The sequence below is a fragment of the Neolamprologus multifasciatus genome, chromosome 20 (genome assembly GCF_963576455.1).
Source record: "Neolamprologus multifasciatus chromosome 20, fNeoMul1.2, whole genome shotgun sequence".
NCBI classification, from domain to species: Eukaryota; Metazoa; Chordata; class Actinopteri; order Cichliformes; family Cichlidae; genus Neolamprologus; species Neolamprologus multifasciatus.
In genome coordinates this window covers 31,246,230-31,261,193 of record NC_140458.1, presented here as the reverse complement: position 1 = coordinate 31,261,193, position 14,964 = coordinate 31,246,230, and the positions used below count along the sequence as shown (strand labels likewise).

At 39.9% G+C, this 14,964-nt stretch overlaps 1 protein-coding gene and 1 long non-coding RNA gene across 30 annotated transcripts in view; one reads left to right on the top strand and one right to left on the bottom strand.

The window, feature by feature from the left end:
- Positions 1 to 8,503, top strand: part of kif1b (kinesin family member 1B) — a 60,986-nt gene extending 52,483 nt beyond the window's left edge. For 23 of the 29 annotated variants that reach the window (XM_085146821.1, XM_085146823.1, XM_085146819.1 and 20 more), the window contains 13 exons: positions 212 to 317; positions 775 to 801; positions 2,795 to 2,909; positions 3,009 to 3,142; positions 3,243 to 3,304; positions 3,399 to 3,544; positions 3,656 to 3,916; positions 4,010 to 4,081; positions 4,176 to 4,297; positions 4,389 to 4,541; positions 4,767 to 4,959; positions 5,118 to 5,236; positions 5,352 to 8,503. In XM_085146821.1, coding sequence (XP_085002947.1) covers positions 212 to 317; positions 775 to 801; positions 2,795 to 2,909; positions 3,009 to 3,142; positions 3,243 to 3,304; positions 3,399 to 3,544; positions 3,656 to 3,916; positions 4,010 to 4,081; positions 4,176 to 4,297; positions 4,389 to 4,541; positions 4,767 to 4,959; positions 5,118 to 5,236; positions 5,352 to 5,394 — 1,553 coding nt within the window. In that variant the 3' untranslated portion in view covers positions 5,395 to 8,503. The remainder of the gene's footprint in view (positions 1 to 211; positions 318 to 774; positions 802 to 2,794; positions 2,910 to 3,008; positions 3,143 to 3,242; positions 3,305 to 3,398; positions 3,545 to 3,655; positions 3,917 to 4,009; positions 4,082 to 4,175; positions 4,298 to 4,388; positions 4,542 to 4,766; positions 4,960 to 5,117; positions 5,237 to 5,351) is intronic. The other 6 variants (XM_085146822.1, XM_085146837.1, XM_085146842.1 and 3 more) reach the window with 1 other exon arrangement.
- On the bottom strand, positions 7,925 to 14,706 carry LOC146495268 (uncharacterized). Its single transcript, XR_014871657.1, has 2 exons — positions 14,185 to 14,706; positions 7,925 to 13,545 (listed from the first exon to the last, which is right to left on the bottom strand). It is a non-coding gene; the product is annotated as an uncharacterized LOC146495268 (long non-coding RNA).
- Positions 14,707 to 14,964: the final 258 nt, after the last annotated feature.

The following is a 14,964-nucleotide window of genomic DNA, read 5'->3' as shown; positions in this document are numbered from 1 at the left end:
TGATGGACCAAATAATTACATTTCATATTTTAGACATTCAGCTGCTGACTCTGAAGCCAACAGGCTCTTGAGTGTGGATGATTGTGTTGGTACTGGATGCTGTGATAAAACAGCTGTTAGTGGACAAACTGCCTGCTGGCTGAGCCTCTCTATTGAGAGCTATTCCAACACAAGAAGTTCTTATAACTGTTGTGTGGATCTGCCTCACCAGGTCGCATCAGGAACAAGGCTGAAGTGGATGATAGCGCAGCCGATGCTGTCCTGTCCCTTAACATAATTTCTGCCAAGAACATCAAGTCATCCCACAACAACAACAGGTAGGTGAAACTCCCACACTGAGTCAGTTTGAGTGAGAACACACTAGTCACAACATTTGAAGGTGTAAAATGTTTCCATTCACAGATCTTTGAAGGTTTCTTGTTGCCTTCTTGCTTGTGTTCTCTTCGGTTATTATCATGAAACACATTTATTTTTCTTAAAAAAAGCCAATGTGTTACATTGTTACACTGTGTTCTTTTGTCATGATTGAGTTCCTGCCATGTAAAAAAATCATTCGTTGATGCTCTGTAGTAACCTTATCAGTTAAAACTATGCATGTATCCTTGTCTGTATATTCTCTGAAGCCACATTGGAGTCATTGCACGACCTTTTCCATTTTCGCTGCTGTTACTTTGCTTCATTGTCTCTGTTGCCTGACTGTGCTTCTCTCTCTTTTTTTTTTCTGTGCGCTCTCTTTCTTCCTCCTGCCGCGGCTGGACTCATGATTGTGCTCAGGCTTTCTATTGATAAGGATATTGATAGGTACCAGCCACCAGAGAACATAAGGCTCCTTCACTGAAAGACCTTTATGCTTCTCATTAGTCCCATAGACTCGTAGAAATAAGCTCTCCACAGTTTGTGTGTGCTTGTGTGTCGCATAAGATCTGTCTTCATTCATGCCTGTCGATATTAAGCCTCATAAGCTCCAAACCAGTAAAAGCAGTCTTTGGAGGCAACACCGCTTTTAGTACTTTTCTGTATTTGTTTGTGATTGTGTGACACTAAACCACGGTGCTATGTATATCCTCTGTAACACTCAGACGTTTCCAGATCAATGTTTTCCCCCTCAGCTGTTTCTCACTATAGAGTCTTACCTCAGTAACAATGAGGCCAATGAGGCACCAGCAGAGCATATCTGGCTCTCAGTCTGTGGCTGATATTGCCCCCTGCTGTCAATAACAGGAACAGTGTAACCTTGTATAGAGCTCATAGTGATGGTCTTAAGATTGCTGCTGCAAGGCAGTCATTTGTATCCACGTGTGCTGTATGTTCTGAGCATATGCAGTTATGTGAGCTCTCAGGTTTTATGTATCAGGACATAATTTAAAAACAATCAGGTCTTAATATGAGGTAAACCTCACATGAACAACAATACATAACACATTATACCACGTCATTATTTATTTAACAAACACTGAGCCTAAATTCAGATGTGGTGAGTACATCCAAGCCTACTTGCATAATTATTTAAGAGGGTCAGTATTAGCCAGGTGCTAATTAAATGCACTAGATCATCAGTAACCACGACTGTCAGTTTGCTGGCGTATTCAGGAGAGTGGTGACATAATGAGGAGGAGAGAAGCAATTGTTGATACCCATGAATCTGGGAAGGCTTTGAAGTCGATCATTTTACAGCAAGAAAGATTATTCACAAGTTTAAAAAAAATCAAAGACTGTTTCCAATCATCCCAGGAGTGGACGTCCCAAAATATTCACCAGAGATATTTGAGGCTCTACAGGCCACAGTTGGCATGCTTAATGTTGGAGTTCATGGCAGTGCAATTAGAAAAAAGCTCAACAAATATGTTTGGAAAGGCTTCCAGGAGAAACCCTTTTCTCTCTAAATACAACATGGCAGCATGGGTTCAGTTTGCAGAGTTGAAAACCTAAGCCCTAATGCACAGCTTCAAGATTGGTGAAAACCAAACACAGCATATCAGCACAAACACCTCGTACCAGTGGTTTTGCACTGGTATGAGTGCAAAACCACTTTTTTTGCTGCCAAAGAACCTGCAAAGTGTCCAGGTCACTGAGTGAGCCATGAAGTATTCTAGAGTCAAATGAGATCATCGTTGGGTCAGTGACTCCAGAGCGCAGCAGCAAAGCTACAACAGAATGGTGCTGCAGTGGCTCAGAGTCCAGACTTTAATATGATTGACATGCTGTGGCGGGACGTTAAGAAAGCTGTGCATTAATACATTTCTGCAAACTTCAATGAACCGAAGCAACATTGTAAAGACAAGTGGGTCAGAAATCCGTCCACACTGCTGTGAGACACTAATAAAAAATGATTACCTCAAGTTTTTGCTGTTAAAGTTGGTTCCATCAGCTGCTGAATCACAGGATGTACCTGGTTATAGTCATTTGTGCATTTTGGCTTGGTTTTAAATAAATAATGATGTGGTGTAATAATCCAGATCTAGAACCTTAAACTGCTTTTTCACGTGTCTGTAAATGAATTTCTTTCTTATCATTGTCCCGATTGGTGTCGGCTGACACTTGACACTCTGTGGCTCCTGATTTATGTTGTCAAGGTCTCACCTCAGTGCGATTCCTCACGTTTTATCGTTATTAAAGGATGAATGTGAACACTGCTTCAGTCACTGCGTTCACTTCCCGATATGTCAGAACTGTGCTCACGTTTTTTTAACATGACACCCTGCTGTACACAGAGACCCTGTAGTGTTAGCACCAAGTAGGAATTCATAAAAAATAATGCTGTCAAGCTAACTTTTCCTCTGTCTGTCTTTTTCAGGACTTTCTATCGCTTTGAGGCAGTGTGGGACAGCTCCCTGCACAACTCCCTCCTGCTCAACCGCGTCACTCCCTATGGAGAGAAGATCTACATGACCTTATCTGCGTATCTGGAGGTCAGCTGCTGCTCCAGTGTGTTGCACCTGTTTGTACGTGTTTTTAAGTTTCTCGATGTCATCGTGTCTAACAACACACCCTTTATCTCCTCTCTACAGCTGGACCATTGCATCCAGCCTGCCATTATCACCAAAGACATCTGCATGGTCTTTTACTCCCGAGACGCCAAGATTTCCCCACCCCGTTCTCTCAAGAACCTCTTTGGGACTGGATATTCCAAAACTCCTGACTGGTAAATCTGGGCTGCTGCACTGTGGCCATCTCGATTTCACAATCAGAGATATCTGCCCTGTTCCAAAGTTTCCTTGTTAATAACTTCTGCTTCATTATAGCAACCGAGTGACTGGGATCTACGAGCTGAGCTTGTGTAAGATGTCTGACACTGGAAGCCCAGGTGAGCGGACATGAAACATGTTTAATGAACAGCAGCTGTTTTATCATAATTCTGTGGAGAGCTTCATCCTAATGAGGGCTCATGTCCTGAGCAGGGATGCAGAGGAGGAGGAGGAAGGTCCTGGACACATCAGTGGCTTACGTGCGTGGAGAGGAGAACCTGGCCGGCTGGAGGCCCAGAGGAGATAGCCTCATCCTAGAGCACCAGTGGGAGCTAGAGAAGATGGAGCAGCTGCAGGAGGTGGGGCCTTAAAAGATGTATAAAGAAATAAATCTGTTTAATATCGTAGAGGGAAAAAACGAACCCTCCCCTCTTCTCCCCACCTCACATTCGCCCCCATCTTTCATCCAGGTGGAAAAGACCCGTCACCTTCTGGCGCTGAGAGAGAAGCTGGGAGAGGCGGCTCCCGTGGGAACAGCTCCCACCACCAAGTCCCTGAGCGAGTCTCTGTCCCCCAGCATGAGCTCCGGCACCCTGTCCACGTCCACCTCCATCTCCTCTCAGATCTCCAGCACCACCTTTGAAAGCGCCATCACGCCGAGCGAGAGCAGCGGCTACGATTCCGCCGACATCGAGAGCCTGGTGGATCGTGAGAAGGAGCTGGCCACCAAGGTGAGGAAAAACGTCGGCTTAGTGGGCATTCTCGTTGCTGCCTTCTTCCTTCTCTGCTCAGAGCTGATCGGTCTTGTTCCTGTTGTGTTGTAGTGCCTGCGCCTTCTGACACACACCTTCAATAGTGAATACAACCAACTGGTGAACAGCATCAGTGACTGCAAGGTGAGAAATAATACAAAGAAGTTAAAAAAATTCCCTTTTTGTGTCACATCATTGAGTTTAACGTCTACCTCATCCTGCTGTTGTTTCACTTCAGCTTTCTGACATCTCACCGATCGGACGTGATCCATCCGTGACGAGCTTCAGCAGTGCCACCCTCACCCCTTCCTCTACCTGCCCCTCTCTGTCGGACTCCCGCTGTGGCTCCATGGACCAGAAGTAAACATTTTTAGGAACATTGACCTCGATCTGCAAATGGTTATTGACAGGTGATCTATTTGATTCTAACTTGTTGTGATTTGTGTTAAAGGACCCCTGAGAACAGCTCACGTGCCTCCAGTCCCTCCTGCTCAGACTATGAAAACTTCCCGATGGTTCCCACTCTGGAGACCTCCTACCTTGCGCGGGCTGCAAAGAACGAGTTCCTCAACTTGGTGCCTGATATTGAAGAAATGCGACCAGGGTGAGTAATGCCATGTTAACCTAAATATTGTCACTATGAGATGTGTCTCACAGACCAAATGTAAGTCGATACTCATGTTCTCTAATTCAAGCAGAAATGATGTGGATCGATTCAAATTCCTGAACCTGGATGATTTCAGCTGGAAACAAACCAACTCTGCTTCTTCCTCAGAAAACAAGCGCTCTCTTAAAAAATAAATAAATGAATAAAATCTCTTCTTTTCAGATCTGTTGTGTCTAAGAAGGGTTTTCTAAGCTTCATGGAGCCTCGCTCTAACTCATGGGTGAAGCATTTTGTGGTTGTTCGCCGGCCCTACGTCTTCATCTACAACAGCGACAAGGACCCCGTGGAGCGAGGCGTCCTCAACCTCTCCACAGCACAGGTGGAATACAGCGAAGACCAGCAGGCCATGCTTAAGGTAAGGCTGGATGTAACGCGCTTTTCTTTAATGAGAATTTATTCCAATTATTTTGGTGCACGTTGTTCAGTTTTGGACACATTGATTGCTGAAATGGCAAATGCACTGGGATTTATCATTTGAATGAACATGAATATAATGTGATGTTTTCTTTTCAGACGCCCAACACATTTGCAGTGTGCACAAAACATCGAGGCATCCTCCTGCAGGCCAACAATGAGAAAGACATGAACGACTGGCTGTACGCTTTTAATCCTCTGCTAGCAGGAACGATAAGGTACACACACACACACACAGACACACACACTCCTCTCACACCACAGTCAAACGTGCAGCTTCTGCACCCTTCAAAAACATTCCCTCCTCCTCACAACGGAAAACTCTCCCCGCAGATCTAAGCTGGCGAGGCGGCGCAGCGGCCTGACGAAGAACTGAGCGGGCGGAGCGGGAAAACCACCGCTTCCATCCTTTCTGAAAAGCCTTTGAAAATACCGAAAATACCAAGTGTTAAAACTTATTAATCATTGTGATTCTTGACGGTTTTCTCTTGTAAGTAGACTTGTGGCTTAAGTCTCTTTTCATGCGACTAAAACGTTTAAGTTCCACAGAACTTTTGCCTCCCCGCTTCCCTCCAGCAACCCCGCTGCCAACTTAGCTTTCCTCCTCTCTATCCCCTCCCCTCAGCTTTTTGTGTTTTTGTTTCGATGACAATGTTCGGGTCTAATTTTGTTCCGCTTCGTTGTCATTCCCAAACTCCCCTAACTAAGTAGCATGTTGTAGTAGTCTACTTGTGTGTGCACGACTCTTTAGAAACTTTCCGTTTGCCAATCATCTGTACAAAAAAAATGTCTCTATCAGTGTTATTTGTCTCCTGAAAATGAGTTTCATTCTATTTTGGGGTTTTTTTGTTGTTGGTTTTTTATTAAATTAAAATGCTTGCATGATACCTGCAGCAGTCCTCAGGAGAAGACCAGGTTTGCTCAGTTTAAAACAAAAAACAAAAATGAACCAAATCAGCCAGCTTACATTTGAAACCATGATGGAAAAATCTACAGATCTCTCCAAGTGACGTGTTAGTTGACGCTCTGCTACCTAAACTATAGCTGCTAATAGATTTATAGGGTATTTTTCTTCTCGCAGTGAGATTTGCATCAGGCTGAACCGTCTCTGAAACAAAAACTCAAAGTGGGAATGAACTTTGACAGGAGGGCCACGCCGGATTTCCACTGTCATCCACGTCATACTTAGATCCTCTTCGATCTGTGTACATACGCCGCCTCTAACCCCCGATAGTGCCAGTGTCAGTTAGTGAGTCAGTAAAATACTCATGCATTTGTGTTAACATAAAAACTGCAGACTAACTAGAGACAAACAAGCGAGGATCGCTTCATATCTCAGCAGTTTAAAAAAAAAAAAAGACCGATTGTTCCTGCAGGAGTAGATTCAGGCCCCTTTTTGCTTTTTCATCCCAAGAAATAAAAACAGGGTTACAAGGAGACGAGAAGGAGGACTAGGAGGATGAAAACGAACTAGAGGGAGAACTTGATTTGTACATGTGGTCTGTTCTGGGATCAGTGTGTTTGTTAACCCTCATTTAACACATCCCTCTCTGCTCCTCTAGCTCGCTCTATCTCACTGAGAATCAGAAAGCCTTGACATTTACTGCTATTAACTTTACACTCTTGTTATAAAGACGCAAAGAAAACACGGTGGAAAGTTTAGGAGGAAGTAAGGAAAAAGAATGAAGGTGCAATGTTTCTTTAGTTTTTTTGCTTTGACGCCAGCAAAGCTGCTTTTAAATGGCCCGTGTAGTCCCATGACTCCCCTCGCTGTCACACCAGTGTCGGCTGAAATCACTGAAGTGAAGTACTCGTGTTCAGCAGCACCACAGGGAACCATGTGTTCATTTTTCTCTTCTTATTCTTGAATCAAAACCTCATCTAACTCTCATTGTGTTCATTTTTTATTTTTATTTAAACATTGTTATTTTCTTTTCTTACGCTTTTAATCATTCCACAATGAAGGTTTTTATGAAATGTAACAGAGGGCATTTATTTCTTAATTTTTTTTAACCTTACTTTGCACATTAACACATATCTATAGCAAGGACAGAGACACAGCCACATATGTTGAGTCCAGGATTGTATTTGATCATCAGGAACAAATGATAAGAGCACATATCAGGAGTACACTGGATAGCTGTTTCTCAAAGGGTTTAATAGAAGGAAAGAAGTTAAAGGGACTACATATTCAAAGGTCTTATTTCTGATACTACCCTATGAAAATATTTGCTCTGTGTGCCGTGCTGCAGCTGCTACATTCGGCTCCGGATTCACTTTTTGGCGCCTACGCCTCTCGAGATGTGTTAATGCAGACAGGCATAAAAAAACTCTGGTCAACCAACCAGCAGTCTGCCTGCTGTGTCGTATGAAATGCGTGGAAGGAGAGGTACCAACTGACGTGACCTCGGGTCAGCCAGCCTGACGGTCAGAGAAACAGAAGCGTGCTGGATTGTGGAAATTGTGAGCTGCACATCAAAGATGCACCTATGCACAGATTAAATCTCGAAAGCGCAATGTACCTCATATACATGTTGACGCGAAGCGCTGCCAGAGCAAACGTTTTCACTTCATTTGCAGAGGTGTTTTTATTTTGGATTGTGTATTTATTGTTTGCAATGTATATATATTAGTTTGCAGCTCTTTGCACATATTAATAAAAGGTTCAACTAACTGATCGAATAAAGTCTGTGCGGTTTAGTTGTTCCACTCATATTAAACCAAATGATGGTGTGGCGGCCTGTTCTAGTGTGAACTGGGAGAGGGTTTGAATGTAAGAGAGGGGGGGGAAAGGAGACCTAAAATGTAACCCCCTGCACCTCGACTGAGGAGGTGAGTTACATTAGTGCTTCCTCTTTATTAGAAAGCGGTTTGAGTGAATTAGAAGTCTGTTGGGTTTTTTGGGGTTTCTTTTTTTGAGGATATCTACTCATTAGTCATACTAGGCATCCATCTGAACTCTATCAAAATAAAGGTGTATTTTAACTCATTTTTATTTTTTCTAATATCAGGGATATAGGACTATACAAAGTAGCTTGTGACATCTAAAACGACAGCACACTTATTGTGTCTTTCTTCACCTCATCACTTTTTTCTGTGTGTGTGTGTGTGTTTGTTTTTCCGTTGATGCCTTTCAAACAAAGCTAGCCATGATATTTTCCCCCTCTGACAATTAATATCAGTTAACCCCGCCCCCTTTCAGATTTGTTCACCAAAAGAAAAGGAAAAACAAAACAAAAACATCATTAACGCTGTACATTATTTGTCAGACCGGTTTCATTTTCATACTTACTTTGTAAATATCTGTGTTGTATGGAGCTTGAACTAAAATGTAAATATGTTTACTGTATTTGTAATAATTATAATCCATTCGCTGTATAGCATAGATGTGTCATGCAGATATCCTAATTCTGTGTATGGTAATCTTGCACCATTGAACTGTTAGTGAATGAGGCAACAATAAAAGTGCAAAACGTGCATTAGCAGATGAAGTGCTGCCTGCTTATTTCCTGCTTTATGGGAGCTTCTGCTGTAGTTTATTATGTGCTTTAGTCCCAAGAAACCACCCTTTTACTGTGGCGCACAATAAGATCTTCTCATGTTTGGTGTCATCTTCCTGTGATCTCCTGTGAACAGGTGGATTAATTCACTTCAAGTTTATGTATGTAGCACCAAATCACACACTGTAAGGTAAAGACTCTAGAATAATAACAACATTTGAAGCTCCTATCCTTTTATCCCACATACCCAAAAGTTAATTATATGATAAATAGCCCTCTGTTTGTTTACTTGATTTGTATAATGCAAAGTGGTGATAATTCCAAGGAAGTTGTTACTTCATTATGTAATTTTTTTTTTCTTTTAAAGTACGTCCTCATATGGCGATAGTTTTTTTTTTTTTTTTTTTTTAATGGCATAAAACAAGTCATTGTTTACAAAAAATTGTACATTTTATTGGGCAGAATGAGGTAAACAGTGAAGAAAAGTGTGAGATAACGGACCATAGGATCTCCGGAGACTATGGCAACTAGAATTATTGTATACATGTGTATGTATCAAGTACTGACACAGACAAAGAATTAATCATACAATGAAGCAACGTCATTTTTGTTTATTTATAAACAGGATAAAACCATTCAAGTATTGAGTCATGAATAAAACAGCAACCTCTGGTCTGCTAATTGGGAAACAGAGGATGTCGGTGTATTTTTCAGTGCTAGTTGTCCAAATTGAGTGAGATGACTTTACATTTGAATAGATTTGATTACAAGTTATATTCAGTTTTAATTGAATGCGGTTCAATTTGATTTACATTAAGCCAATTCACAACATATAAACTTGCAATATATGGTAAGATTGGTTGTGCAATAATACAGAGAAAGCCCCAACAATCAAATGATCCCCTATGACAAAGCACTTGGCAACAGTGGGAAGGAAGAACTCCATTTTCGGCAGAACTAGGCTCAGGAAGGGGAGGCCGTCTGCCTCGACTGGTTGGGGGTGGGGTAAGAAAATGAAAGGAAACTCACGTCATCGCCCTGTAAGTAAAAACAAATAGGAGCCAGAACCATCATCCCGGAAGCTGCCCTGGCTTACAGCCATGGAGACTCTCTCCCAACACGGCTGCACCCAGTGAACAACAGTGAGACACTACTGACAAATGCAGGCAGTGGTATACATCTACCCTGCTGTCAATCACACGCGTTGTCTCATACTGTCGCCATTCCTGCTGTCGGGACTGGGTCGCCACATCACACTGACCGGTCAGTCTCCAGTCTCCGCTGCGTGATCGTGGGGGATGCGACGCACCCCCACGATCACGCAGCGGATCCTTCTTTTCGACTTGGCCTTCCTGCGTTCCTCTTCCCATCTGGGGCCTCTCTGCTTCCACTGCTAGGCTTGCTTCCTTTTCATAAGTCCTATAAACAGCTGATAGGACACCTCTGGACACACCCATGCCTCAGCAGTGGATCACTATCAGCTAATTACTCCCATGCCCAGCAAATCCACAGTGGATTAAAACAATGTAAAATAACACACTAAAAACATGCAAATAAAAACTACACTCACAAATAAACACTAAAATCAGAATAAAACCAATATAAGAAATAAATACACATTTCTACCTAACTTATCACTCAAAACAGCTTTTTAAGAGATTTTCGCACAAACTGAAACTATTGTGGTGATTAAAGAAACAGTAAATGTGTCTGGATCATCCCAGCTTTAGTTTTTAACCTCATTAAACCAAGTTTCCATTTTCCTCTAAAGGGGCTGCAACACCCAGCTGCACAAAACCTTCACTTTTTGAACAGGATTCACTCTTTGAATATTTTTCATTTCTTACAATCAGAATTTTCCACAAGATTTTTAGAAGAAATTAATTTCTTTCATGCATCACCAACTGAGCCTTTAATGTTAACGTTTCAAGCTCCAGCCTATCCTCATTTAATTTTGCTCAGCAAAGTACTTTTCAACTCTAATAATTAGTAAGAGTATATTTCTTATCATCTATTGAAATGTGCAATTCACTTGTATTTTTATTCACTTGTATTTTTATTTTTATTTTTATTCCTATTTATTCTATTTATCCCCTTTGTATATTTTATCTATATATGTCTTTGTATTTATATATGTGTGTGTGTGTGTGTGTATATATATATATATATATATATATATATATATATATATATATAATATTCTTGACTCTGTAACTTCTGTCGGTGCTGTGCTTTTTGGAAAACAAATTTCCCAGAGGAACCTACCCGAGGGATTAATAAAGTTTTATCTTATCTTATCTTATCTTATTGTTCATCTGACCTGATAAACCTCAATGAACATTATAACACAGGAGTGATTGTCTCTAAAAATGGGCTCCTGCACGCTTGCAGACATTTTCCCATCACAACTTATGGATGATGAATGATTTGATTAAAGCTGTGAAACATTACTGATAACCTTCATGTGATGTTACATTAAAGCCAATTTTCTATTAAAATCAGGGACTTTTCTAACTGACCTCTGACCTTTGAGCAGTAGTGTGTACTGTATGTTTGTATGTAACTGTATCTGACCTGGATTTTATCACCAGTTTCAAATAAGAATCTTCTTTAAAGTCTGTCTTTAAACTAATTTAACTTTATCAAGGCTGATGGTAAACTGTCCCTAACAAGTCCACTTTATTGCGTGCTCATTGACTTTCTCCCATCTCAGCTGTTTAACAAGTCCGCTTCATACATGCTTATTAATCTATCACGCTTATCAGTGGCTCATGGTTGCTTAAAGCCTATGTCTGAACTTGACCACAGAGGCAGAGCATCATTCAATCTTGGCAGCAGCACGAGGATGACAAACTCCACTTTCTCTGCATCAAGACAGCTCATAACTTTTTAACAGTCTCTCCTGATAGTCTCATATCATCTGCTCTAATCAATAACCATACACTATCATTACAATGTAGACTACAGCTCAAAAGTCTGAGGTGAATTAGAAATGTCCTGTTTTCTGAATAGACTCAAATTAGGTTTCAGACTGAATCACAGCAATTTATCCAAATAATCACATAAATACTTAATATTAACACTGATCACAAGTCATGAATGATTTTTAATAGAATATCTACAGAGGTGTTCGGAGAGCCATTTTCAGCAATAATCCCTCCTGTGTTCAGTGGTACATTGTCTTATCTAATGCAAGTTTAACACATTAAAGCCTAACTTATCACTAAAACAGCTTTTTAAGAGATTTTAGCACAAACTGAAACTATTGTGGTGATTAAAGAAACAATAAATGTGTCTGGATCATCCCAGCTTTTGTTTTTAACCTCATTAAGCCAAATTTCCATTTTCCTCTAAAGGGGCTGCAACACCCAGCTGCACAAAACCTTCACTTTTTGAACAGGATTCACTCTTTGAATATTTTTCATTTCTTACAATCAGAATTCTCCAAAAGATTTTTAGAAGAAAATTATTTTCTTTCATGCATCACCAACTGAACCTTTTATGTTAACGTTTCAAGCTCCAGCCTAACCTCATTTAATTTTGATTAGCAAAGTACTTTTCAACTCTAATAATTAGTAAGAGTATATTTCTTATCATTTATTGTTCATCTGACCTGATAAACCTCAATGAACATTATAACACAGGAGTGATTGTCTCTAAAAATGGGCTCCTGCACGCTTGCAGACATTTTTCCATCACAGCTTATGGATGATGAATGATTTGATTAAAGCTGTGAAACATTACTGATAAACTTCATGTGATGTTACATTAAAGCCAATTTTCTATTAAAATCAGGGACTTTTCTAACTGACCTCCAACCTCTGAGCAGTAGTGTGTACTGTATGCTTGTATGTAACTGTATCTGACCTGGATTTTATCACCAGTTTCAAATAAGAATTTTCTTTAAAGTCTGTCTTTAAACTAATTTAACTTTATCAAGGCTGATGGTAAACTGTCCCTAACAAGTCCACTTTATTGCGTGCTCATTGACTTTCTCCCATCTCAGCTGTTTAACAAGTCCGCTTCATACATGCTTATTAATCTATCACGCTTATCAGTGGCTCATGGTTGCTTAAAGCCTATGTCTGACTTGACCACAGAGGCAGAGCATCATTCAATCTTGGCAGCAGCACGAAGATGACAAACTCCACTTTCTCTGCATCAAGACAGCTCATAACCTTTTAACAGTCTCTCCTGATAGTCTCATATCATCTGCTCTAATCAATAACCATACACTATCATTACAATGTAGACTACAGCTCAAAAGTCTGAGGTGAATTAGAAATGTCCTGTTTTCTGAATAGACTCAAATTTGGTTTCAGACTGAATCACAGCAATTTATCAAAAATAATCATATAAATGTTTAATATTAACACTGATCACAAGTCATGAATGATTTTTAATAGAATATCTACAGAGGTGTTCGGAGAGCCATTTTCAGCAATAATCCCTCCTGTGTTCAGTGGTACATTGTCTTATCTAATGCAATTTGATGCCATTAAAAGACTAACTTATCACTCAAAACATATTTTTATAAACATTTTTAGCACAAACTGAAACTGTTGTGGTGATTAAAGAAACTTTAATATTTCTGGATAATCCCAGTTTGATACATGGGACATTTTTTGTTTCATACAATAAGAGTCATCCAATAGGTTTTTATAATAAAATCCTGGTTAAATAATATTAATCTTGCCACATTAGTATTTGGATTAAATCCAATATATGTGTATCCATATACTCCAAACCTGTGGCATACCCAGCTGTAACATCCAAGAAAACTGAAGTAATGTTAAAGATTTTGTTCATCAGCACAATAGTTTCCAGTCTTATGCTACTATCATACCTGAAAAGTTGGTTTTAATGTAGACTATCCTTTTAACAGGAGTGTGTAATGTGTTTTCCTACTCACAGGTTTTGCCTTCTTCCTTCTGGTACCTTTGTTTGATACACCCTTTGCTCTGCCCCCTCTCGTGTCCTTTCCTCTTGTTTCCGCTGACATAATGGATCCAGCTCCTTCTTTCTGCCTTGAGTTGAAATCGAAATCATTATAGAGGTAAGATAAATCAGGAAACGTCTTCAAGCTGTAACTACTGTTAATATTTTCAGACTTATTCTAGCCCTTTAAATTTACTTGATTTGAGGAGAAGGTATATTTGGTGTGACAACATAACACGGTATTAGTTTTATCCAAGATTAAATCACAGAGTCAAATCAAAGTTAGTTACCAAAACTGTTATAAAACACAGTAATGCATCACATATTATAACTTTCTAAATGTTTCAAATTACATTCAGAAAATGCATTTTGAAAAATGCATTTTGAAAAATGCAAATCTGATTGGCAGCATCAACTAGTTTAGTCAAAATACTGGCATTTTAGTACCACAAAGTAAAGTCTTAACTCTTTCAGTGTATTATTGACACATCATGAAACTAAAAAAAATGACAAATGAAAATTATTCAGAACTAAAGGAAAATACATTTAAAGAGTCTGATTACAGCAAAAAGATGGACATACCATCATAACTGTTTTTCCAATGTAGCTAAATAAAAAAGTGGTTTACTTGGAAAAACAATGCTGGGGAAATAATTTTAGCCATTTCCTAACATTATACAGGAAATCTGAAAGGAAAAAGATCAGCAAAAACAGTAGATTGGTCTTACCTCTTCAAAGGTGTCCTCAGAGTTGTGATCAGACCTGCTCTCCTGCAGATATGGTGCTGTTGTGCAGTAATGTCATAGCAACCAGAATTCCAAAATCCTAGTGATGTTTACCAGACAGGATCACTCTCTGGTCCTGTAACAGCAGGAATTTAACTACAAACCCTCATCGCTCCCATCAGTGTTGTTCCTCTGCACTGCAGCAGAGGAGGATTAAAGTCATTTATCTATTTTTTATTCCCAAACTGCTGATTTGTGGACCCCTGGGATAAATATTTAGACCTTCATATGTTTTAGTTTGCAGGAGTGTGCTGATTAAAATGTTTAAAACCTTTATCTCCATCTCATCTTAAACATTTTACCAATATGTATAAGCAGGACCAAAAGACAGCTAGCAATTATGAAGCTACATATTAACATAAACTTCAGTGAACATGTTTATGTATAAATTCACACAGTTCTAGTTTTTTATTCAATTGACAGGCAGCTAAGAACTTGAATGACCATCCCTCAATATGCACTTTATATAAGCCCCATATATAAGCCCTCTGATTTTCTTACCTGGATGACTGAGAACGCATCAAAACACTTTATAAAAGCTTACATAACATGGGTGATTTTCCGTCTTTAACTTTTTGTGAGGGTGGGTACTTTTGCCTTTATTGGATAGTGCAGCAGGGGACATGTAGCCAAGGGCCAGGGTCAGACTTAAACCCAGGCTGCTGGATTGTGCCATATGACCACTTGTTCAAACAGTGAGCTAGCTTGACAGTAACATAAAAA